Consider the following 27,004-nt stretch of genomic DNA (forward strand, 5'->3'; position numbering starts at 1 on the left):
GACCTTGAAATTCGTACAGAAACAGAGTGAGAGACTGAAAACTTGTAATCTCCGATTTTACACATAATAAAAACTTTCGCCGGATCCCAATCGTGAACAAAGGTTACTATCACACCACGACGGACATGGTGATTGATGTCAAGAGTATAATACTAACTCTAATGGACAATGGTGAGGACACAAGTACAGTTCAATTCCTAGAGAAACCACTTTGCTATTCTTTTCTAGGTGGATATTGACTTTGTGTTTGAAACCAAGAGAAAATTAAGTGAGATGAATTTCCATTCATGATAAAAAATTTCAGAAACCTGTATGGTACAACAATATCAACTTCAATAACATCAATTCCAATAAATTACTAAGGAATGAACAAGGATGCAACTCGAATAATGCAGCATCCCTGCAAGTGTACAAAAATTCGAGTGTTTTTCGATCAATGGAAACAGTCCAGTCGATTTTCGGCTTTCTTTTCACCCATGTATGATTGTATCCCATTGTTCTCATATGGGTAAATTTCCAAATTTCACCCAGAAGTCTAGCAACATCAGGAAGGAATTGCAGGAGCCTAGCATATCGGCTGTGCTCAAAGCTCTCACCAAAAAATATTACCCCGACGGAAATTTATGTCAATCCTGCTTCAGGGCCTTTGTGATGTAGGCTCTGGTAAGTACTATAGCAAGGTAAGCCAGCACCGTGAAACTGAGACCAACCACCAAGATCATGCGGTCATAAGCTGTATCCTGGACAGTGTAGACCCGAAGCCCAATCCGGCCCCAATTGCTCTCTGTCCAAACATGGTCCACCAGCTCCATGGGATCAGAAGCGTTAGCGGGCAACAACTTCCAAGTTTCAGATTCAAACTCCAACCGGGTTGAATATGCCGGGACATACCTGAAATGATTATTTATGTCAAGCAAGTCAACAAATAAATCTAGGAAGAAAGGGGGAAAAAAAAAATTAATCATGGAAAAATAAGCTAAAAGTTATTTGTACTAGATCCATTCCTAGATCCATGTCACTCATCAGATTGGCTGAGAGGGCAGTCAAGCATATTGCATGCACATCAACAAACAAGCCGTTGCGATTCAATGGACGTCAAAAAAGAGAACAATATTGAGACATATTGGCATCCAAGCAGGATGTATCTCCTCATATTTGCAAACCTACCCATTATCATCCAAAGAAGTGGACTACTGCATGGCAACAAGCAGGTTAACGAACTTCCCAATCAGACTATTTGAATAGGGTTGGCATATAGACAACAGTATTTAGCCAGAAGATGGCAAGTGTTCTAAAACTCCATTATGGAGTATTTAGATTGGGCCATGGAAATAATAATACCTTGTTTGTTTTCTTTGCACAAACATCGATAGGGTTGACTGGACAGTAAGTGGATCAGACCACCTCGTGGTATATTAGAAAATAGTAACTGGGTGCAATGCATGGAGACTACCAAGGGGTATAGCATAGTAGTACTTCTTCACCTTCCAAAGTAAAAGGTCGTGGGTCAAAGCTACTGTAAGTGCAAAGTGGGGGGGTGGTAGTCTTATCCGTGACTGGGAAGGGAAGATGGTCAGGACCCAGTAGGACAGAGGCAAGGATGGAAATGTTATACATACATCCAAAAATGCCCCATTGCAATCCGCAATGCAATCGGAGAAATCCATGGTATTCAGGGTATGAATTGCAATACTGTTTGATTCAATTAAAATCACATTACTAGGAAGGTACCTGGTTGTGGAGACAACACAAACTCCCTTGCCATCAGTCTCTGTTCTAATGCACAATTCACCTTGGTTGCTACAATTATGTGGGCAAGCAGAAGTAGAATTTGATGGAATAGATGTTTTGTCAGCCAGAAAATTCCACAAAAACCTTGAAACGTCACCAACATATCCAGAAGAAGGTGTGAAAGAAGGTTCCCCGAGGAGGACACCAACATAATGACTTGGGCAGATACTGGTGGGTGAAATATAGTGTGTCACCAGCCCGCACGATAAACCTGGTTTACAGTTCAATAGACAACCCAAAAGTTCTTCAACCAAAGAGGCATTTATATTAATACCACTTAGAGATGAAGAACTTAGATTCTTATTGTCACTGGCAAGAATGTAAAGCGTTCGGGCAACAAGGGAGGCGGCTGCCACTATGGCTGAAGAGTTAATATTAGCTGCATGAACAACAATTGAATGAGAAAATAATAAAAAGCCTTGAAATACTGTACATTCTTAGATGGATTTCTAAAAATAAGAGAGTCGAGAATTTAGATCAACTCACACAGATCATCAAGGTGACTATTGTAGAATTTGTTGGTGAAGGCAGTATCAAAATCTTCTAAGACAACCCCAGAAGTCTTAGAATTCTGTTAAGGAATAAGTTTAAAACATACAAGTTAGCTACACAATGTTGCCAGGTCTGGTTTTGCAGTCCAGATTTTGGTTAAATTATTTCTTAAGATGATATTGCACACTTTTTGTTTTGCATTTTCCTGTCACCAACTTTTAAGAACACTGCATTAAAAAAAAAAAAACCCGAAGAGACATTATTCTTCCATTTGAGAAAGCTCCAAAAAAATAAATAAGCAAAAAATAAAAAGAGAGAGAGAAAGAAAGAAGAAAAAGAACTGCTAAACTCTTTCAGCAGGGGCATCATTGTAATTAATCACACTGATGACATAATTAGTCTATCTGCTTTTGTTGGTTCAGGGTTGACATTGTAATTATTTATTTATCACCCCATCGCTATATAAGTCTTGTTACCTACGCGTAAGCTGCATGGATCCAATTCCAATCTTTTGCACAGACATCCACTCCAAAGAAAAACTTAACGGCACTAATGTCAACAGAACAATGACCAGTGGACTTTTCAGCCGTGTTTGCCAAATGTATGGAATCAATTTCATAAAAGGAAGACCCTATTTTAAATGGACTCTTCCAGGTGTGTGTAAGAATCCATGTAGGGCACACAACACTTGGGCATTGGTATGAAATATGTGTTCGATATCTGCTTGGACATGCACCTTAAAAGCATATTTGATACCAATTTCTCTTATTACATTATCCGTTCAAAATGAGTGAAGTGCCCATCTTGAACACACTATGTTACGTTGAAACACCATTCTGCATTATGAAGTATATATATATATATATATATATATATATATATTGAAAAACATGACTACATAGCCATGTCCATTTCTTTGGTTTGAGGATTTGATTAACTCTCTTGCATATAGCACCCAACATGTAACCTAGTCCATGCAACACACAAAAGACCATATTCCATTCAATGAGAAAGGATAGTTGAGGCGTGAAAGCAAAATTAGTCGTCATAAAAAAATTACTGCGTATTCATTAGTCATGTCAATCAAGAAGGTGTCAACTATTATGCTATCAAGTTTAAGATCTTCAATCCAGCAAATTGTTTGTATATCCAAAAGCAAACCACTTGTGTCTATAAATAACTGGTATGATTATTTTCTCTTCTATAAAGGTCATCACTGGTCCCAATTATGTAAGGTGTTGGGTGGGAAACAGAAGAGACAGCCCTTACTTTTGCTACAATTTTTCCAAAGTCACTACTCCTGAGACTAAAAGTTATTTGTACTAGATCCAGTCCTAGAACTATGTCACTCATCAGAGTGGCTGAGAGGGCAGTCAAGCATATTGCATGCACATCAACAAACAAGCCGATGCAATTCAATGGACATCAAAAAAGAGAACAATAATGAGACATATTGGCATCCAAGCAGGATGTATCTCCTCATATTTGCAAACCTACCCATTATCGTCCAAAGAAGTGGACTACTGCATGGCAACAAGCAGGTTAACGAACTTCCCATTCAGACTATTTGAATATAGACAACAGTATTTAGCCAGAAGATGGCAAGTGTTCTAAAACTCCATTATGGAGTATTTAGCTTGGGCCATGGAAATAATAATACCTTGTTTGTTTTCTTTGCACAAACATCGATAGGGTTGACTGGACAGTAGGTGGATCAGACCACCTCGTGGGATATTAGAAAATAGTAACCAGGTGCAATGCATGGAGACTGCCAAGGGATATAGCATAGTAGTACTTCCTCACCTTCCAAAGTAAAGGATTCTAAAAATACTGGTTTCTCTCTCTCTCTCATCTCTCTATATATTACGTATCAATAATGTCCACAAACAGTGTGGTATAGGTCTTTTGGATGGTCTACAACACGATATATAATTTGATATATGGGATTGGCGGCGAATTTATCCGCCGGTGATGATAAATAAGAGTAGGTAATTATCATTAATGTCTGTATTGACCCCATTTTTTCAAGTATTCGCATGCAATTTCAATAAGCAAAGCAGAAAACCATATGGAAGCAACGAAGAAAACCATTATGGAAGTTTTAGAGCTAAATCAAAAGAGTTGTCATGGTTATGAGATTTGAAATAGGTTTGAGAAGTGTAAAACAATGAGGGAGAATAAAATTTATAATATTTCAATAATCAAAACTGAATATTTTGATTACATAGTATCTTTCAAGCTGGCAGGTGGAAAATAAAAGAAATAACATCATTAGTTAGGTGTTTGGTTGATTAATGAAGGAAAAGAAAGAAATTATGAATCTTCTTTGTGTTGGTAGAGGAACCGCATAAGAAGTCTGTCATCTTCTTTTCAATAAGCATAATAACAGATGAAGGACTTTCAGTGACTGAGCACCAAAAATAGGTGAAAGAAGTTAGGACAGTCCTCACCAATTCCACCCTTCCAGCAAGAGATAGCTTAATGCCATTCCAAGAATTCAATTAAAGAATAGTAATCTTGTTTGAGAAAAATAATAGAAAAAGAAACTATTCTAATGAATTTACAATAATACTCTTTTTCATAGATTTTATTTTATTTTTTATTTTTTAATAAAAAAATTGGGTAAATTTGGTATTAATAATGTTTTATTAAAAATTGCTAGTCAATCCTTCTATTTTCTCTCAAAATTCTTCCATTCCTTATCTTTTTTCCTTTGAAAATTTTATACCAAACACAAAAAAATCACGTCACTTTACTTTATTGTGTTACATTTTGTTTCTATAAAATATTCACAGAAAAGAAATGATAATGTACTCCAATGATATTGACATCGAGAGGTGAATGGCACCAGTCTTAAGTCATATTTACCTTCTAGATGCATCTTTCCATTGCTGACTGTTTCAAAGAATTAGTTGCAGAAGGCCAATATATCCCCACCCCAACGCGTTGAAGAAGTTGATTTATAGATGATTTATGTGGGCATCCTTGACCTTGGATTTGTTACGCCAAAGTTTCAACCGCATGCGAAGCACTTCTTTTCCACTACTGTGGAAAGGATTAACCATAGTGAATGTTTATAGATTGATGTAGGACAGATTTTAGTATTTTTTTAATTAGGTTTATTAGTTTATTTTTATTTTATATTTTTAGATTTTAGGTAATTTCTTTATATTTTTTAATTTTGTTTCCTTGTATTTTTGTTTCCCTTTAGGAATTAGTTTCCTTATAGGATTAGATTTTAGTTTCCTTCCATTGTTAGGTTTTCTCTATAATAAAAACATGTAATGCGATAGCAGAAGTTTATGGATTCAAACCGCCCTGCTTACGTCAAGAAGCAATAGATTGTTCACAGAATTGAAGAAGAATATAATATTTCTATTGATAAAATTCATTGATCCCCTCTGCTATTGCAAACCTAACAATAGAAGGAAAACTAAAATCTAATCCTATAAGGAAACTAATTCCTAAAAGAAAATAAAAATATAAGGAAACAAAATTAAAAAATATAAAGAAATTACCTAAAACTAAAAACTGTCTAAAAATATAAAGTAAAAATAAACTAATAAACCTAATTAAAAAAATACTAAAATCTGTCCTACATCATAGATGCTCAATTTGTGGCTGATGCCATCTGAATAGGATCAATTGAAAGGTCAATTATGAGTCACAACTAGCTTTTAGTCAAGAAGGAAAATGATATTCAGTTGGTTGAAGACTTTGCATCCATGGCCCATGGGATGCATAGTGATGGGATCCACTATATGGATGCCTGCTAAAGACTTCCGCTGAAGTCTTCGGCTCTAAGGCCAGCTGCAGCAGGGCTCTTCAAAGTCCATTTTGAGCGAGCGAATGGACTGTGGATGTTGTAGCGGGCTAGGGATCGCTGAAATTTTTTTTTTTTGTTTTTTCTTGCTTCAAAATTGCGCCGTTTTGGGCTACCGCTATTTTGTCTTATTCTCTAATCTATGCACAGTGCGTAAAATTCATTAAATAAAAAATATATTGTTTGGCACTATTTATTGGAAAAAAAATATTATTTGGGCTAAAAATAAATTTAAAAAGCTTTGTTTTTTTTGTTTTTTTCCTTAAAATTTGTTTTTTTTTTTTTTTTTTTTTTTTTTTTTTTTTTTTTTGCTTTAAATTGTCATCCTTATTTTCTTATTCCAATTTATTATTTTTAATCCTTATTTTGTAATCCTTAAAAAAAAAATTATTTAGGCCAAAAATAAATTTAATTCTTATTTTCTTATTCCAATTCATCATTTTTAATCCTTATTTTGTAATCCTTAAAAAAAAATTTATTTAGGCCAAAAATAAATTCAAAAAGCTTTTGTTTTTTTTTCCTTAAAATTTGTTTTTGTTTTATTTATTTATTTTTTTGCTTTAAATTGTAATCCTTATTTTCTTATTCCAATTCATTATTTTTAATCCTTATTTTGTAATTCTTATTTTGTAATCCTTATTTATTTGGGCCAAAAATAAATAAAAAAGCTTTTTTTTAACACTTTTTGTAAAAATAATAATTTAAATTACAAATTTTTCTACTTATTCCCATAGAATTTTCTAATTCATTATTCATTACAATTCATTATTTTTAATCTTAAAAAACCATTACATAATAAAAATTCTAGTACACGAAATGTCATAACATCTTAAAAGCAATCAAAATGCAACATAAATTAAACATCTTCATCAGCATAGCGGTTCCACAAATTTTTCATCAAATCATTCCTCAACCGCGTATTTGTCTCTCTGTTGCGAATCTGAAGTTAGCAAGAGGATATGTGTGCCGCTAAAACTGATGGGCATCGACTTAAAGTGGGAATCGGGATTTCATCCTCTGGTGGCGAAGTCCATCTTCCCATATTTGCGTGACACTCATCTTCAATGATCATATTGTGAAGGATGATGAACGTTTTCATTATGAGGCGCACGTCATCTTTCTCCCAGTAACGCACTGGTCCTTGCGTTATTCCCCACTTGATCTGCAATACCCCAAAAGCCCGTTCCACATCTTTCCTTGCTGCCTCTTGTCGTTGAGCAAATAATTTTTCTTTTGTAGTGGTTGGGTGCGGGATGGTCTGCATCAAAGTTGTTCACTTAGGGTATATACCAAGGTAATACCCCATTTTATAGTGATGTCCATTCACTACATAATTAATCGGAGGTAATGGCCATTGACGAAGCCGTTGAATACCGAGGAATGATCCAGCACATTTATATCATTGTGTGAACCCGACATTCCGAAGAATGCATGCCAGATCCACAAATCTTGTGAGGCAACTGCTTCTAATATGAGAATATTCTTGCCAGATCGTCCCTTATGTGTGCCTTGCCACTCCACTGGGCAATTCTTCCACTCCCAGTGCATACAATCGATAGAACCAAGTATACCCGGAAATCCTCTCTGCTTCCCTCCTTCAAGCAGCCGTGCTATGTCCACTTCGTTGGGTGGGCGCATATACTCCTCTGCATACACAGTAATAATAGCATTACAAAATGCCTTCAAGCATTTAATGGCAGTGCTCTCGCCGATTTTAGTATACTCATCATAGTGATCAGCTGCACAACCATATGCGAGTATACGAACAACAATTGTCATCTTCTGTATAGAAGACAACCCCAGACGACCAGTCGCATCCTTTTTTTGGACAAAGTAGTTATCATAAGCTTTGACATCATTAAGGATACGAAGAAAAAGTTCTCGTTGCATCCTAAATCGCCTATGAAAATACTTCGGCGGATATGTGCAATTCTCGTCGAAGTAGTCTTTCATTAGTTGATAATGAGAGGTCATGATGAATATACCGCTTCTTTTTACAGACTTGAAATAGTTGTTCAACTATCTCTGGCCTCACTGAATTCATAATCTCACAGAATTCGTCTTGATCCTGTTGAGTCAATGCCCCAAAAGGATCATCTTCCAAAGAAAATGACGAAGAAGATGAAGAATTAGAGTCTGCCAAAGGAAAAGCTTGTGATGACGAAGCCATTTGAATTTCGAAATTGAAAAAGATGGATGATGATATTTTGCTACAATAGAGAGAGATGAATATAGTGATGATTTTCAGATGAGCAAATGAGTTTCATTATATAAGATGAAAAATATAGCCGTTAAAAATATAGCCGTTACGAATATAGCCGTCTAGGAAAAGTTAAAAAAAAAAAAAATTAAAAAAAATTAATTTTAATTTATTATTATTATTTTTTTTGGAGAGCGAAAATTCAGAGAGTCTGATGCAGTGCATGTTTTTGGAGAGCGAAAACTGCTGACATGGCTCTTAGAATTGCTGATGTGACACTTGGAAGAGCTGATATGGCGTTTTTAGATAGCCAAAATCCGAAGAGCCTGGTACAGATGGCCTAATAGCATGGTCCTCTAATAACTATAAGGGCATCTCCAATGAACTCTCCGAATTTTCCACATCAGCATTTTCCCACGGTCACGTCAGCATTTTCAATAGCCACGTCAGCGTTTTACAATCTCTAAATTTTAGCTATCGGATGTACTCCAATGGTGCATTTTCGCTTTCCAAAAATATTAATATTTTATTATTTTTTAAATTTTTAATAAATTTTATTTTTTAACTTTTTCTTAACGGCTATATTTTTAAAACGGTTATGTCATAAAAAAAAAAAATTAAATAATACAATATTTATTATTAAAAACAATACTATACAACATAAATTTAAACAATACATATATATAATGAATTTAAAAAAAAAAAATTCAAAAAATAGGTTTTTGTGCCAATATAGCCGTTAAGGCACTGTTTGGGTCAGCCAAACTGTGCCTAAAACGGCTATATGTCAATAGGAATATTTTAAAAAGCAATTTTTTTTTTTTAAAGTAGCACTTTTATCTATTTTTTTTTTTAACTTTTTTTGCTCAAAAAAGCCGTTAAAGCATTGTTTGTGCAAGCCAAATAGTGCCTTAATGGCTCTTTCGCTCAATTATTTTAAGGAAAAAAAAAAAAAAAAAAGGCCAAAATCAGGCAAAAAACTATTTTTTTCCTTTTTTTTCCAACCAAACAGCCCTTACCAAACAGTGTTTTGGGCTAAAACACTGTTTGGGCCTGAATTTAAAAAGAAAAAGAAAATTGATGCGGGCCCGCATTCAGGCCCGCAATTCTCCAAACCAATCTTGATTTTTAGAGACTTGGATCAAGATTGTATTAATGGGGGCCCACTTTATGAAGAGTCCAATGGAGCAGCCCAATATTCAAATTCAGCCCAGTATCTTCAAATTTTACACCATTGGAGCTGCTCTAAAGACCAAAAGAATGGAAAAGGGAGGTCTAGGTCTAGCTGGTTGGCCTTGACCCTTATTATAGCTAGTGAAATGAGTAATATGACTATTGAGCTGGGCAAATTTACATGACTAAATTAATTGCTCATTTATACTCTGCAGATTCCCATGCTGATCCACCGATTGGTGTGAGAATTTTATTTAATTGGGTTAAGTGCACTAAACTCCTTTAACTTCCTTTCTCTTTCAAGAAACTCACCTGAATTATTGTTTTGACACTTAACCCCTTAAATTATCCTATTTGTTGCAAGCAAAAAATAAAAATAAAAATAATAAAAATAAAAATAAAAATAAAATAAAAGTCTAAAACCGTTAGCCCACAATCTGAAATTTAACTTAATTGAAGGCAGGTGACAAATGTGACCTAACCCAATTTTAAAATGTCAAAAATACCCTTCTGACCATTAAACCCATTATTATATATACATATACATGTTATATCCATATACTCCGTATTTGAAAATCCCCAATTTATGTTCAGCAACAAATCCTAACAAAAAATTATTCAGCTAGTTGGTGTTCCATCTCCATCTCTATCTGTAAGTGTTTAGGGTTTAGGTATATATATATATACACACACACACACACATATATATATATATCAATAAAATCATACAGACAAGTGAATGAGAAAGGCCATCATTATTCAACATGTCACACATAGCATTGCAAATCCTTCATAACAGAGGAAGCCATCACTGTCACAAATCTGTTTCAAGTGGGTCAAAGAAGGAAAAATTGGCATAAATCTGTTTCAAGTGGGTCAAAGAAGGAAAAATTGTGAATGGTTTCAGAAGCCTTTGATGACCATGGAAAAAGATGCCCATCATTATTCATTTATATACAAAGCTCAATTCAAGTAGCAATATGAAAACAGAGTCCACTCCAAAATCCATTTTTATGATTAAATTTGTTGTAAAATCAAAACCAATTCATTTGGGTTTCAGAGATTTGGATGATTAACTTCGCTTCAAAGAGTCTGAAAGGTAGACGGCACCATTATGGGAAGCATAAGTAAATCATCAAAGAATTTTGGCTTTACCATAATTCTTTACTCGTATTCTATTTTTTCCATGTTAACAATAGCCTCCTATGCAGTAGAATTGAACACCTTAACTACAACTCATTCTCTTACAGACGGGCAAACCATGGTCTCTCCAGACAGATCATTCGAACTGGGATTTTTCAACCCCTTCGGCGGTATTTCCAGGAATCGATACTTGGGAATATGGTACAAGAAAATATCTGATGGGACTGTGGTATGGGTTGCCAACAGAGATACTCCACTTACTGATACCTCAGGAGGAGGAGTCTTAAAGCTCACAGACGGAGGAATTCTCGTGCTTGTCAATGGTACAAACAGCATCATCTGGTCTTCTTCAAATTCATCCTCAAATAACAACACACTGAATTCAGCTCCAGTTGCACAGCTTTTGGATTCGGGTAATCTTGTTGTCAAAGATGGAAATGATGAGAGTTTCCTGTGGCAGAGTTTTGATTATCCTGGAGACACTTTGTTGCCAGGTATGACGCTTGGAAAGAACCTAGTGACTGGAATTGATAGGCGTCTATGGTCATGGAAGTCTAGTGCTGACCCTTCTAAAGGAGACTATTCTTATGGATTTGATCTCCGTGGATTCCCACAATTAGTGGTCCTGAAAGTTTCGGTTGAGCTATATCGCGCTGGACCATGGAATGGTCTCCGCTTTAGTGGCACGGTGGGTTTAAAACCAAAAAGCATCTACGCATACCATTTTGTTTTTGATCAGATGGAGGTGTATTTTGGATTTGATCTTATTAATAGCTCGGTTTTCTCACGGCTGGTTTTGAATCATAATGGAATTGTACAGCGCTTGACGTGGAATTATAATACAGAAGATTGGACTCTCTATGTTAATGCACCAGCAGATAACTGTGATGTTTATGGGACTTGTGGTGCCAATGGTATCTGCAACATTGCTAACTCCCAGGTGTGTGCGTGTCTTGACAAATTTGTTCCAATGTACCCTCAAGAAGGTTGGGACAAAGCAGATTGGTCAGGTGGGTGTGTTCGAAGAACAGCCTTGGATTGCCACAATGAATCATCAAATGGATTTATCAAGTATTCCGGTGTTAAATTGCCTGACACGCGGAATTCCTGGTTTAATAGGACCATGACCCTCAAGGAATGCGAGACGGTATGCTCAAAAAACTGTTCTTGTATGGCTTTTGCAAATATAGACATAACAGCAGGAGGAAGTGGCTGCTTGCTCTGGTTTGATGCCTTGATTGATATTAGGGACCTCGGAGAAATTGGACAAGATCTTTACATAAGAATGGCCTTCTCTGAGTTAGTAGGTATGATATATATTCCCAAGCATGTAGATCAGTAGCTTTTACATTCTGTTTGGAAATATAAAAGAAAGTTGCCATGTTTTCACCAGAAAGGAGGCATATTAGAAGCTCTCAATGAAAAGTGTCTTCTTTTACTGCTGCTTTATTTCTTAGTTTTCCTGCCTTCAAATATAGTTGCTTTACATTGTGGTAAATTTTGACTCTGCAGAAACACATAGCAGCTCCCATGGAAAGGGATCCGGAAGATTGAAGATTATAATCATTCCTATATTACTTGCAGCAGTGGTACTCCTAGGCCTGTTCTTTCTCTTGTATTTCTTAAGGAGGAGGAAGCTGAAGCGACTAGGTAAGATATCTAGAACACTCAAATTACTTCCCTTTCCTATTTAGCAAAGAAAACTACAAATTCTTACCTAGGCGAATCATGTCTTGTCGGCATCAAATGTCAAGATTTTCAAATTTATTTCCTTTGCCACTTTATCTTGGTCTAATTCTGTACCTCTTCAGTTTAATTGAGCCACTTTTGCTTTACAATAAGGGCGGGTTGCTATAATCTGATGGCTTATGTACAGTGAGTGTACCAAAATCAAGCTTTTTGAATGCTATTAAGTATTGATAATATCATCCAACCAAAGTGTTTTTTTTTTTTTTTTTTTTTTCAATTAATCTACTAAAATGGACCTATCAGATTTTGGGTCTTAGTCATCATACTTTCTCTTAGCTTACATCACTTTTTCAGGATGAGGATAGAGAGAGCCATTGTGTGTCATGAAGGGTGTGTAGTTGTCTGCCCTGAGAACATGTGTACTGATCTACCCTAAATTAAAGCTTGAGCTTTTAGAGAGAGTATAACTTGAATATTTAAATATTTCACCACAATAGTTGCCGTTTAACCTTCTGGTTTGAACATGACTTTACATGCTCTGATACCATGTAAGAGAAATCTGGAGAAGAAAAATAATCTTCACTCATTGCAAAAATCCTTTGTACAAGACGTGCATATATACAATTGCTCTCAACATAGAAAAGGAAATTAAATCTCTTAAAATCTGTTAAGAGTAATATAGAAAGATACAATACATACAATAATTAGAAAAGGGAAAATTTTTTTAACCAATATGATTTTCGCACCGGGAGTGACAGCAATCCCGCTACAAATGATATTTTTATTGAAGCAGGCAAATGATTAAAGAAACAAATAAATGCTGCTAAAAATGCATCTAGGGTATCATTACTTAAGTTTGTGATTATTTCACATTCTTTTTTGTTGATATAGCAAAGGAAAACAGCTGGACATCTCAATTCTTGTTCTACCTACTGATGTTGCTTACCAGTTTCTTTTTTTATTCTTAAAAAAATGATTATCATGATGCCACAAGAGTATCATGCCATACCATTCTAGAAGTAGAGTCGGAGTGATTCGTTAGTAAGAATATTTTTATGTTGCCTTTGGGAGCACTGAATTGGTGCATTGAATTTGGAATTGAACCAAATTTGGTGATTCGGTATTACTGTCACGGATTCAGTGCTCCCAAACATAGCATTAGTGATTTTAATTTGGGATCTTATTGAATAATATTGCCAGACATGTTAATTCAACGAATTTGTACAACTTGTTTTATTCATATGAAGTTTATTTCTACTCTACAGAACTAGTTAAACTCAATCAAGATTTAGAGTTGCCATTATTTGACTTTGAGACAATAGCTAATGCCACAAGTAACTTTTTGATCGACAATAAGCTTGGAGAGGGCGGCTTTGGACCTGTCTACAAGGTAATGGTCACATTTATAAATCTATGCAGCATCTAGGAACATCTATGAAAAATAGTTTTTGCTACCAACTCTGTTATGGTACCATCTCTATGCACCAAAACCAGTATTCGCATAAAAACTTTTCGGTCACTAGTTTTCCCTGAAAATTTCTATACTTTAAAATCTTCATTCTAAATGCTTAGCAATGTACGTAGTCAGTGCTATTGTTCTACACCTTTGACTCTGCTGTTATAATATGAAGTATGAAGTAATTGTCTTAATAATGACTGTTGGAGACAATCTCCACATAGGATAGCACACTGAACGTCGAGGGAACGGAAAAGGGAAAATGAAACTCTCAGAATGATAATTTTCAGGGTGTGTTAGAAGAGGGACAAGAAATAGCTGTGAAGAGGCTTTCAAGGAATTCAAGGCAAGGACTCGATGAGTTCAAGAATGAAGTTCTATGTATTTCCAAACTTCAGCACCGAAACCTCGTGAAGCTTCTAGGTTGTTGCATTCAAGATGACGAAAGGATGTTGATCTACGAATACTTGCCCAACAAAAGCTTGGATTACTTCATTTTTGGTTTGTGTCACTTGAAACCTTTATTTATTTAGCCTTTTGTACTTTTTGATAGTCTTAATAAACTGAACTTAGTCCTGTCTAGTTATTTTCATTATGCATGCTCCAAATTCCCCACTTCCGGTGGAGTGATGTTTAGGAGGATGCTTTTATCAAAAGCCTTGGGAGAAGGGTCGAGCCCCATATTCATCCCAGTTGAAGATGGGAGACAGGATACTCTAACTTCTTCATAGTAAGTGCAGCTGCTTGACCTTGCTCCCAAGGATTATTCATGGCTGTGAATTTATAAAAGTAGTTCTCATTTAGCCTCATGAATCCAACTAAACAGCAACATGAATTAATTGGATGGAAAAATTGGGCAGATAAAGAAAAAAGCATATTACTGGATTGGCCTAAGCGCTACAACAATATCAAGGGGATTGCTCGGGGAGTTCTCTACCTTCATCAAGATTCCAGACTGAGAATTATCCATAGAGATCTCAAGGCTAGTAATATTTTACTTGATAACAACATGAACCCCAAAATTTCAGACTTCGGCATGGCTAGAAGTTTTGGCGGTGATGAAATGGAAGCAAATACAAATAGAGTGGTTGGAACACAGTAAGAACTTTAAATATGTTGGATGTGCTACTTCTATTGCTCAGAAATTGATTTCTTTTTTGTTGACTTCCTGCAGCGGTTACATGTCCCCTGAGTATGTAATGAATGGATTCTTCTCGGTAAAATCTGATGTGTATAGCTTTGGTGTATTGGTGCTTGAGATAGTTAGTGGGAGCAAAAACAGAGGATTTTCTCATCCAGATCACAGCCTCAACCTCCTAGGACATGTAAGTGTCAATAGCTACCTTGTAGTATTTCATGCATTGATTCAAGAATTACTAACAAAAATAAGTCGCAATTAGGCATGGACACTTTATAAAGAAGGCAAACCTTTGGATCTGATTGATGCATCGGTAGTGCACTCGTGTAATCTTACTCAAGCATTTAGATCAATCCATATCGGTCTATTATGCGTGCAACAAAGTCCAGAGGACAGGCCAAACATGCCATCTGTGGTTATGATGTTAGATAGTGATATTGCTTTGCCTCAACCGAAAGAGCCCGGGTTTTACACTGGAAGAAAGTTTGCTGAAGTAGATTCATCATCAAACAAGCCTAAATTGTGTTCATCCAATCAATTAACTGTAACAATTTTGGCCCCTGGCTAGAAGATGTTTCATGTAAATATTTTGATCCTCCACGGCTCCACACCTGGCAAAAACTTTTGTATAAGCCACTTTAACAACAGAAAAAAAGAAGAAAGGAAAATGAAAGTTATTTCTGATGTAGAAATAATTGGCTGAGGCATATTTGAAAAAAAAAGAAAAAAAAACATCTTTAGTCGAAGAAGAAGGCCTCCGGTAATTTGCAGTATTGGTGGAAGGGTGAGTCATGTAATAATATTTGTTAATTTTGGCGGCCAGCTCCATTATGTGTTATCTTTATTTTATTTCATTTGTAATTGCCATGTTTACTAGAAACTTAACTAGCTGGTCTTTCGATCTCTTTGAATTTGTAAGCCTAGTCATATGTGTATACTGTTATCCTTAAGTCTCATAAGTTATTTCAGTAAAAATTACTCCTTAGAAGGATTGCTTTTCTAAAATCACTGTGAAGATAACAACTAGTATAAAGAAAGCTACTTGAACTAGCTGCATGCATAAATTGATATATAGTGAACTTGATGACGCTTCTACAATAAGCCCAAAGAATTTTTTTTTTTTCCTAGTTGGGACGCGCACACACTGTCTCTGCTGAGATTCATATCCCTAACCTCACTTTAAGAAGTAGGAGTCTTATATCTCTAGGTCACATGCATGTTGGTATGAGTCCAAAGAATTCAATTACTGAAGTCAATTTGTCAACCAGTTCCCAATGCCTAAAGTTAGTTCTATTACTGTATTTGTACGTAGGCTGGACTTGAAACATTATGGACTTGAATTCTTTATCTTAAAACAAAGAATAGTTAATTTAATGTGGAAGTTCTCAAATAAATTTAATTAGAAATGCGTGAATAGCAGTCAAAGTAAAAAACTCTTCAGAAAATTTTGAGTTCAAGAAATAAAATCATCTGTGTATAATACATTATATTTTTTGTTTTCCCCCTTTTTCTCCACTTGAATTACCAATTCTTGATATCCATCAATTCCATTTTTACAACTAAAGGACCTAGATTATTGAGAGGGACAATGTTAAAATTTCAAAATTAATATAATTGAATATAAAGAAAATTAAAACTACTTAATGTTAAAAATAAAAAATATAAAAATAAAATAAAAATCAGGGGAGCATATATATATATATATTTTTAAATTTTTTTTTTTTTTTTCTTGGCAAAGGGGGCAAGTTGATTTTTTTTTTTTTTCAACTCATTTTTCAAAAAAAAACTCCAGGACTCCACCTCTTCTCAACCTTTGCCAAACACAAAAGAATAAAAATAAAAATATATATATTTTATGTGGAATCTAAATCACATAAGGTAAGAGCAGGAACAGGAGTAGGAGAGCAACAGAATTAATCAAAAACAGAGTCACATAAATTGGGAGTAGGAGCATGACAGTAGTAGAATTAATCAAATTTGAGGAGGATTATGTGACTTAGCGTAGAATAAGCCGAGCCTAAGCACAGTGGTTGCAGTAGTGTTGCATTTTGTGATGACTTCTCACTCTCGGAGATCAACGTTGCCCTAGCCTCACTCAGAAGTTAGAACCATCCAATCCAAATGATTCCAAAGCCAAAATCCCACCAACGACTTGCGACGACAAAGACGAAGAAGAACAAGTTCAATTAATTATATTCCACTGTGATGTTCTCGCTGCAAGACTTCCTCACCCTAAAACCCCCCCACCCCCCCCCCCCCCCCCCCCGGTTCTTCTTCTGGTTCTTTCCTTCTCTCATTCTTCATTTCCTCATGTTTCTCTTTTTCAATTGATTGATGCCATTTTATTTTATTTTAGGCTGCTGAAGAAGGATAATTGAAAATTAAATTAAATTTTGAAATTCTATATTTATTGTTTTTGTGGACACTGTACTTTCCAAGTAATAGATTCAGTTTTATTTACTAATAAATTATGTAACAAATTAAGTGATTACCTTTTCCTTTTTTTGGCCTGGTGTAATTTCAGGTTTGAATTCCCCTTTTTAATTTTATCTTTTAGTTCACAATTTTCTCAACTTTCAATCACATCATTATAAATTTTTTTTTTTTTTTTAATTGTGCTATGTACATTACAGATTTTACTGATTTGATATTGACATTGTGTTTTAAAATATAGAATTGCATAAATAATTTTCTTTCAACTCTAGTTCCAATTATAAGTCACCGACTATATGTTACCAAACATAATTTGAGAATTAATGACCTTTGTAAATCGTTGTGTGTCGTGGATGTACATTCATCCCCTCGATTTTGAGATGACACTGTTTTTCTACAAGTTTAGTATGTGATGATTATTTGAAGAGGAACTATGTAAACGACAATTGGAACTGATAAAGAAAGTAATTTCTTACATTTTGTTTCCATAAAATATTCACAGAAAATAAATGATAATATACTCTAATAAAATTGGCATTGAGAGGTGAATGTCACCAATCCTAGTCATATGTGCCTTCTAGATGCATCTTTACTGTGATATTGTGATATATGCCTAACTTTGTGTGGGCCCAAGTCTACCAAAATTTTGACCCATTTTTTTTTTCATGGGTCATGTAACCTAATTATTCTCCTGTAATTCAGTACATAAGGGCATTTAGGGTCTGAAGTGGAGAATGAAAAAGACTTTGAAATTCGTACAGAAACAGAGTGAGAGACTGAAAACTTGTAATCTCCGATTTTACACATAATAAAAACTTTCGCCGGATCCCAATCGTGAACATAGGTTACTATCACACCACGACGGACATAGTGATTGATGTCAAGAGTATAATACTAACTCTAATGGACAATGGTGAGGACACAAGTACAGTTCAATTCCTAGAGAAACCACTTTGCTATTCTTTTCTAGGTGGATATTGACTTTGTGTTTGAAACCAAGAGAAAATTAAGTGAGATGAATTTCCATTCATGATCAAAAATTTCAGAAACCTGTATGGTACAACAATATCAACTTCAATAACATCAATTCCAATAAATTACTAAGGAATGAACAAGGATGCAACTCGAATAATGCAGCATCCCTGCAAGTGTACAAAAATTCGAGTGTTTTTCGATCAATGGAAACAGTCCAGTCGATTTTCGGCTTTCTTTTCACCCATGTATGATTGTATCCCATTGTTCTCATATGGGTAAATTTCCAAATTTCACCCAGAAGTCTAGCAACATCAGGAAGGAATTGCAGGAGCCTAGCATATCGGCTGTGCTCAAAGCTCTCACCAAAAAATATTACCCCGACGGAAATTTATGTCAATCCTGCTTCAGGGCCTTTGTGATGTAGGCTCTGGTAAGTACTATAGCAAGGTAAGCCAGCACCGTGAAACTGAGACCAACCACCAAGATCATGCGGTCATAAGCTGTATCCTGGACAGTGTAGACCCGAAGCCCAATCCGGCCCCAATTGCTCTCTGTCCAAACATGGTCCACCAGCTCCATGGGATCAGAAGCGTTAGCGGGCAACAACTTCCAAGTTTCAGATTCAAACTCCAACCGGGTTGAATATGCCGGGACATACCTGAAATGATTATTTATGTCAAGCAAGTCAACAAATAAATCTAGGAAGAAAGGGGGAAAAAAAAAAATTAATCATGGAAAAATAAGCTAAAAGTTATTTGTACTAGATCCATTCCTAGATCCATGTCACTCATCAGATTGGCTGAGAGGGCAGTCAAGCATATTGCATGCACATCAACAAACAAGCCGTTGCGATTCAATGGACGTCAAAAAAGAGAACAATATTGAGACATATTGGCATCCAAGCAGGATGTATCTCCTCATATTTGCAAACCTACCCATTATCATCCAAAGAAGTGGACTACTGCATGGCAACAAGCAGGTTAACGAACTTCCCAATCAGACTATTTGAATAGGGTTGGCATATAGACAACAGTATTTAGCCAGAAGATGGCAAGTGTTCTAAAACTCCATTATGGAGTATTTAGATTGGGCCATGGAAATAATAATACCTTGTTTGTTTTCTTTGCACAAACATCGATAGGGTTGACTGGACAGTAAGTGGATCAGACCACCTCGTGGTATATTAGAACATAGTAACCGGGTGCAATGCATGGAGACTACCAAGGGGTATAGCATAGTAGTACTTCTTCACCTTCCAAAGTAAAAGGTCGTGGGTCAAAGCTACTGTAAGTGCAAAGTGGGGGGGTGGTAGTCTTATCCGTGACTGGGAAGGGAAGATGGTCAGGACCCAGTAGGACAGAGGCAAGGATGGAAATGTTATACATACATCCAAAAATGCCCCATTGCAATCCGCAATGCAATCGGAGAAATCCATGGTATTCAGGGTATGAATTGCAATACTGTTTGATTCAATTAAAATCACATTACTAGGAAGGTACCTGGTTGTGGAGACAACACAAACTCCCTTGCCATCAGTCTCTGTTCTAATGCACAATTCACCTTGGTTGCTACAATTATGTGGGCAAGCAGAAGTAGAATTTGATGGAATAGATGTTTTGTCAGCCAGAAAATTCCACAAAAACCTTGAAACGTCACCAACATATCCAGAAGAAGGTGTGAAAGAAGGTTCCCCGAGGAGGACACCAACATAATGACTTGGGCAGATACTGGTGGGTGAAATATAGTGTGTCACCAGCCCGCACGATAAACCTGGTTTACAGTTCAATAGACAACCCAAAAGTTCTTCAACCAAAGAGGCATTTATATTAATACCACTTAGAGATGAAGAACTTAGATTCTTATTGTCACTGGCAAGAATGTAAAGCGTTCGGGCAACAAGGGAGGCGGCTGCCACTATGGCTGAAGAGTTAATATTAGCTGCATGAACAACAATTGAATGAGAAAATAATAAAAAGCCTTGAAATACTGTACATTCTTAGATGGATTTCTAAAAATAAGAGGGTCGAGAATTTAGATCAACTCACACAGATCATCAAGGTGACTATTGTAGAATTTGTTGGTGAAGGCAGTATCAAAATCTTCTAAGACAACCCCAGAAGTCTTAGAATTCTGTTAAGGAATAAGTTTAAAACATACAAGTTAGCTACACAATGTTGCCAGGTCTGGTTTTGCAGTCCAGATTTTGGTTAAATTATTTCTTAAGATGATATTGCACACTTTTTGTTTTGCATTTTCCTGTCACCAACTTTTAAATATGTGTTCATTAGTCAATCCAGTAATATGTGTTCATTAGTCAATCCAGTAATATGTGTTCATTAGTCAAATCCAGCAAAAGACCATATTCCATTCAATGAGAAAGGATAGTTGAGGCGTGAAAGCAAAATTAGTCGTCATAAAAAAATTACTGCGTATTCATTAGTCATGTCAATCAAGAAGGTGTCAACTATTATGCTATCAAGTTTAAGATCTTCAATCCAGCAAATTGTTTGTATATCCAAAAGCAAACCACTTGTGTCTATAAATAACTGGTATGATTATTTTCTCTTCTATAAAGGTCATCACTGGTCCCAATTATGTAAGGTGTTGGGTGGGAAACAGAAGAGACAGCCCTTACTTTTGCTACAATTTTTCCAAAGTCACTACTCCTGAGACTAAAAGTTATTTGTACTAGATCCAGTCCTAGAACTATGTCACTCATCAGAGTGGCTGAGAGGGCAGTCAAGCATATTGCATGCACATCAACAAACAAGCCGATGCAATTCAATGGACATCAAAAAAGAGAACAATAATGAGACATATTGGCATCCAAGCAGGATGTATCTCCTCATATTTGCAAACCTACCCATTATCGTCCAAAGAAGTGGACTACTGCATGGCAACAAGCAGGTTAACGAACTTCCCATTCAGACTATTTGAATATAGACAACAGTATTTAGCCAGAAGATGGCAAGTGTTCTAAAACTCCATTATGGAGTATTTAGCTTGGGCCATGGAAATAATAATACCTTGTTTGTTTTCTTTGCACAAACATCGATAGGGTTGACTGGACAGTAGGTGGATCAGACCACCTCGTGGGATATTAGAAAATAGTAACCAGGTGCAATGCATGGAGACTGCCAAGGGATATAGCATAGTAGTACTTCCTCACCTTCCAAAGTAAAGGATTCTAAAAATACTGGTTTCTCTCTCTCTCTCATCTCTCTATATATTACGTATCAATAATGTCCACAAACAGTGTGGTATAGGTCTTTTGGATGGTCTACAACACGATATATAATTTGATATATGGGATTGGCGGCGAATTTATCCGCCGGTGATGATAAATAAGAGTAGGTAATTATCATTAATGTCTGTATTGACCCCATTTTTTCAAGTATTCGCATGCAATTTCAATAAGCAAAGCAGAAAACCATATGGAAGCAACGAAGAAAACCATTATGGAAGTTTTAGAGCTAAATCAAAAGAGTTGTCATGGTTATGAGATTTGAAATAGGTTTGAGAAGTGTAAAACAATGAGGGAGAAGAAAATTTATAATATTTCAATAATCAAAACTGAATATTTTGATTACATAGTATCTTTCAAGCTGGAAGGTGGAAAATAAAAGAAATAACATCATTAGTTAGGTGTTTGGTTGATTAATGAAGGAAAAGAAAGAAATTATGAATCTTCTTTGTGTTGGTAGAGGAACCGCATAAGAAGTCTGTCATCTTCTTTTCAATAAGCATAATAACAGATGAAGGACTTTCAGTGACTGAGCACCAAAAATAGGTGAAAGAAGTTAGGACAGTCCTCACCAATTCCACCCTTCCAGCAAGAGATAGCTTAATGCCATTCCAAGAATTCAATTAAAGAATAGTAATCTTGTTTGAGAAAAATAATAGAAAAAGAAACTATTCTAATGAATTTACAATAATACTCTTTTTCATAGATTTTATTTTATTTTTTATTTTTTAATAAAAAAATTGGGTAAATTTGGTATTAATAATGTTTTATTAAAAATTGCTAGTCAATCCTTCTATTTTCTCTCAAAATTCTTCCATTCCTTATCTTTTTTCCTTTGAAAATTTTATACCAAACACAAAAAAATCACGTCACTTTACTTTATTGTGTTACATTTTGTTTCTATAAAATATTCACAGAAAAGAAATGATAATGTACTCCAATGATATTGACATCGAGAGGTGAATGGCACCAGTCTTAAGTCATATTTACCTTCTAGATGCATCTTTCCATTGCTGACTGTTTCAAAGAATTAGTTGCAGAAGGCCAATATATCCCCACCCCAACGCGTTGAAGAAGTTGATTTATAGATGATTTATGTGGGCATCCTTGACCTTGGATTTGTTACGCCAAAGTTTCAACCGCATGCGAAGCACTTCTTTTCCACTACTGTGGAAAGGATTAACCATAGTGAATGTATATAGATTGATGTAGGACAGATTTTAGTATTTTTTTAATTAGGTTTATTAGTTTATTTTTATTTTATATTTTTAGATTTTAGGTAATTTCTTTATATTTTTTAATTTTGTTTCCTTGTATTTTTGTTTCCCTTTAGGAATTAGTTTCCTTATAGGATTAAATTTTAGTTTCCTTCCATTGTTAGGTTTTCTCTATAATAAAAACATGTAATGCGATAGCAGAAGTTTATGGATTCAAACCGCCCTGCTTACGTCAAGAAGCAATAGATTGTTCACAGAATTGAAGAAGAATATAATATTTCTATTGATAAAATTCATTGATCCCCTCTGCTATTGCAAACCTAACAATAGAAGGAAAACTAAAATCTAATCCTATAAGGAAACTAATTCCTAAAAGAAAATAAAAATATAAGGAAACAAAATTAAAAAATATAAAGAAATTACCTAAAACTAAAAACTGTCTAAAAATATAAAGTAAAAATAAACTAATAAACCTAATTAAAAAAATACTAAAATCTGTCCTACATCATAGATGCTCAATTTGTGGCTGATGCCATCTGAATAGGATCAATTGAAAGGTCAATTATGAGTCACAACTAGCTTTTAGTCAAGAAGGAAAATGATATTCAGTTGGTTGAAGACTTTGCATCCATGGCCCATGGGATGCATAGTGATGGGATCCACTATATGGATGCCTGCTAAAGACTTCCGCTGAAGTCTTCGGCTCTAAGGCCAGCTGCAGCAGGGCTCTTCAAAGTCCATTTTGAGCGAGCGAATGGACTGTGGATGTTGTAGCGGGCTAGCTATAAGTGGTAGGGTCCATTAGCGATCGCGGGCCGGCTCGTGGTCTTCAACGAGCCAGCCCGGGATCGCTGAAATTTTTTTTTTTGTTTTTTCTTGCTTCAAAATTGCGCCGTTTTGGGCTACCGCTATTTTGTCTTATTCTCTAATCTATGCACAGTGCGTAAAATTCATTAAATAAAAAATATATTGTTTGGCACTATTTATTGGAAAAAAAAATTATTTGGGCTAAAAATAAATTTAAAAAGCTTTGTTTTTTTTGTTTTTTTCCTTAAAATTTGTTTTTTTTTTTTTTTTTTTTTTTTTTTTTTTTTTGCTTTAAATTGTCATCCTTATTTTCTTATTCCAATTTATTATTTTTAATCCTTATTTTCTAATCCTTAAAAAAAAAATTATTTAGGCCAAAAATAAATTTAATTCTTATTTTCTTATTCCAATTCATCAATTTTAATCCTTATTTTGTAATCCTTAAAAAAAAATTTATTTAGGCCAAAAATAAATTCAAAAAGCTTTTGTTTTTTTTTCCTTAAAATTTGTTTTTGTTTTATTTATTTATTTTTTTGCTTTAAATTGTAATCCTTATTTTCTTATTCCAATTCATTATTTTTAATCCTTATTTTGTAATTCTTATTTTGTAATCCTTATTTATTTGGGCCAAAAATAAATAAAAAAGCTTTTTTTTAACACTTTTTGTAAAAATAATAATTTAAATTACAAATTTTTCTACTTATTCCCATAGAATTTTCTAATTCATTATTCATTACAATTCATTATTTTTAATCTTAAAAAACCATTACATAATAAAAATTCTAGTACACGAAATGTCATAACATCTTAGAAGCAATCAAAATGCAACATAAATTAAACATCTTCATCAGCATAGCGGTTTCACAAATTTTTCATCAAATCATTCCTCAACCGCGTATTTGTCTCTCTGTTGCGAATCTGAAGTTAACAAGAGGATATGTGTGCCGCTAAAACTGATGGGCATCGACTTAAAGTGGGAATCGAGATTTCATCCTCTGGTGGCGAAGTCCATCTTCCCATATTTGCGTGACACTCATCTTCAATGATCATATTGTGAAGGATGATGAACGTTTTCATTATGAGGCGCACGTCATCTTTCTCCCAGTAACGCACTGGTCCTTGCGTTATTCCCCACTTGATCTGCAATACCCCAAAAGCCCGTTCCACATCTTTCCTTGCTGCCTCTTGTCGTTGAGCAAATAATTTTTCTTTTGTAGTGGTTGGGTGCGGGATGGTCTGCATCAAAGTTGTTCACTTAGGGTATATACCAAGGTAATACCCCATTTTATAGTGATGTCCATTCACTACATAATTAATCGGAGGTAATTGGCCATTGACGATGCCGTTGAATACCGAGGAATGATCCAGCACATTTATATCATTGTGTGAAACCGACATTCCGAAGAATGCATGCCAGATCCACAAATCTTGTGAGGCAACTGCTTCTAATATGAGAATATTCTTGCCAGATCGTCCCTTATGTGTGCCTTGCCACTCCACTGGGCAATTCTTCCACTCCCAGTGCATACAATCGATAGAACCAAGTATACCCGGAAATCCTCTCTGCTTCCCTCCTTCAAGCAGCCGTGCTATGTCCACTTCGTTGGGTGGGCGCATATACTCCTCTGCATACACAGTAACAATAGCATTACAAAATGCCTTCAAGCATTTAATGGCAGTGCTCTCGCCGATTTTAGTATACTCATCATAGTGATCAGCTGCACAACCATATGCGAGTATACGAACAACAATTGTCATCTTCTGTATAGAAGACAACCCCAGACGACCAGTCGCATCCTTTTTTTGGACAAAGTAGTTATCATAAGCTTTGACATCATTAAGGATACGAAGAAAAAGTTCTCGTTGCATCCTAAATCGCCTATGAAAATACTTCGGCGGATATGTGCAATTCTCGTCGAAGTAGTCTTTCATTAGTTGATAATGAGAGGTCATGATGAATATACCGCTTCTTTTTACAGACTTGAAATAGTTGTTCAACTATCTCTGGCCTCACTGAATTCATAATCTCACAGAATTCGTCTTGATCCTGTTGAGTCAATGCCCCAAAAGGATCATCTTCCAAAGAAAATGACGAAGAAGATGAAGAATTAGAGTCTGCCAAAGGAAAAGCTTGTGATGACGAAGCCATTTGAATTTCGAAATTGAAAAAGATGGATGATGATATTTTGCTACAATAGAGAGAGATGAATATAGTGATGATTTTCAGATGAGCAAATGAGTTTCATTATATAAGATGAAAAATATAGCCGTTAAAAATATAGCCGTCTAGGAAAAGTTAAAAAAAAAAAATTAAAAAAAATTAATTTTAATTTATTATTATTATTTTTTTTGGAGAGCGAAAATTCAGAGAGTCTGATGCAGTGCATGTTTTTGGAGAGCGAAAACTGTTGACATAGCTCTTAGAATTGCTGATGTGACACTTGGAAAAGCTGATATGGCGTTTTTAGATAGCCAAAATCCGAAGAGTCTGGTACAGATGGCCTAATAGCATGGTCCTCTAATAACTATAAGGGCATCTCCAATGAACTCTCCGAATTTTCCACATCAGCATTTTCCCACGGTCACGTCAGCATTTTCAATAGCCACGTCAGCGTTTTACAATCTCTAAATTTTAGCTATCGGATGTACTCCAATGGTGCATTTTCGCTTTCCAAAAATATTAATATTTTATTATTTTTTAAATTTTTAATAAATTTTATTTTTTAACTTTTTCTTAACGGCTATATTTTTAAAACGGCTATGTCAAAAAAAAAAAATTAAATAATACAATATTTATTATTAAAAACAATACTATACAACATAAATTTAAACAATACATATATATAATGAATTTTAAAAAAAAAAAAATTTCAAAAAATAGGTTTTTGTGCCAATATAGCCGTTAAGGCACTGTTTGGGTCAGCCAAACTGTGCCTAAAACGGCTATATGTCAATAGGAATATTTTAAAAAGCAATTTTTTTTTTTTAAAGTAGCACTTTTATCTATTTTTTTTTTTAACTTTTTTTGCTCAAAAAAGCCTTTAAAGCATTGTTTGTGCAAGCCAAATAGTGCCTTAATGGCTCTTTGGCTCAATTATTTTAAGGAAAAAAAAAAAAAAAAAAAAAGGCCAAAATCAGGCAAAAAACTATTTTTTTCCTTTTTTTTCCAACCAAACAGCCCTTACCAAACAGTGTTTTGGGCTAAAACACTGTTTGGGCCTGAATTTAAAAAGAAAAAGAAAACTGATGCGGGCCCGCATTCAGGCCAAGATTGTATTTTTAGAGACTTGGATCAAGATTGTATTAATGGGGGCCCACTTTATGAAGAGTCCAATGGAGCAGCCCAATATTCAAATTCAGCCCAGTATCTTCAAATTTTACACCATTGGAGCTGCTCTAAAGACCAAAAGAATGGAAAAGGGA

At 35.1% G+C, this 27,004-nt stretch overlaps 1 protein-coding gene and 2 pseudogenes across 1 annotated transcript; 1 reads left to right on the top strand and 2 right to left on the bottom strand.

The window, feature by feature from the left end:
• Window positions 1-331: 331 nt before the first annotated feature.
• LOC132316263 (uncharacterized) lies at window positions 332-8,276 on the bottom strand (annotated as a pseudogene).
• Window positions 8,277-10,383: 2,107 nt separating this feature from the next.
• Window positions 10,384-15,602, top strand: LOC132266393 (G-type lectin S-receptor-like serine/threonine-protein kinase At4g27290). Its single transcript, XM_059767244.1, has 7 exons — window positions 10,384-11,929; window positions 12,135-12,272; window positions 13,577-13,701; window positions 14,058-14,268; window positions 14,628-14,865; window positions 14,942-15,092; window positions 15,168-15,602. Exons 1-7 carry the CDS (start codon window positions 10,594-10,596, stop codon window positions 15,471-15,473), a joined length of 2,505 nt encoding a protein of 834 aa, XP_059623227.1. The 5' UTR covers window positions 10,384-10,593; the 3' UTR covers window positions 15,474-15,602.
• Window positions 15,603-18,344: 2,742 nt separating this feature from the next.
• Window positions 18,345-25,730, bottom strand: LOC132316264 (uncharacterized; annotated as a pseudogene).
• Window positions 25,731-27,004: the final 1,274 nt, after the last annotated feature.

The sequence above is a fragment of the Cornus florida genome, unplaced genomic scaffold (genome assembly GCF_030987335.1).
Source record: "Cornus florida cultivar Cherokee Brave unplaced genomic scaffold, ASM3098733v1 CherokeeBrave_3.0.0_Hap2_Chr07, whole genome shotgun sequence".
Taxonomy (NCBI): Eukaryota; Viridiplantae; Streptophyta; class Magnoliopsida; order Cornales; family Cornaceae; genus Cornus; species Cornus florida.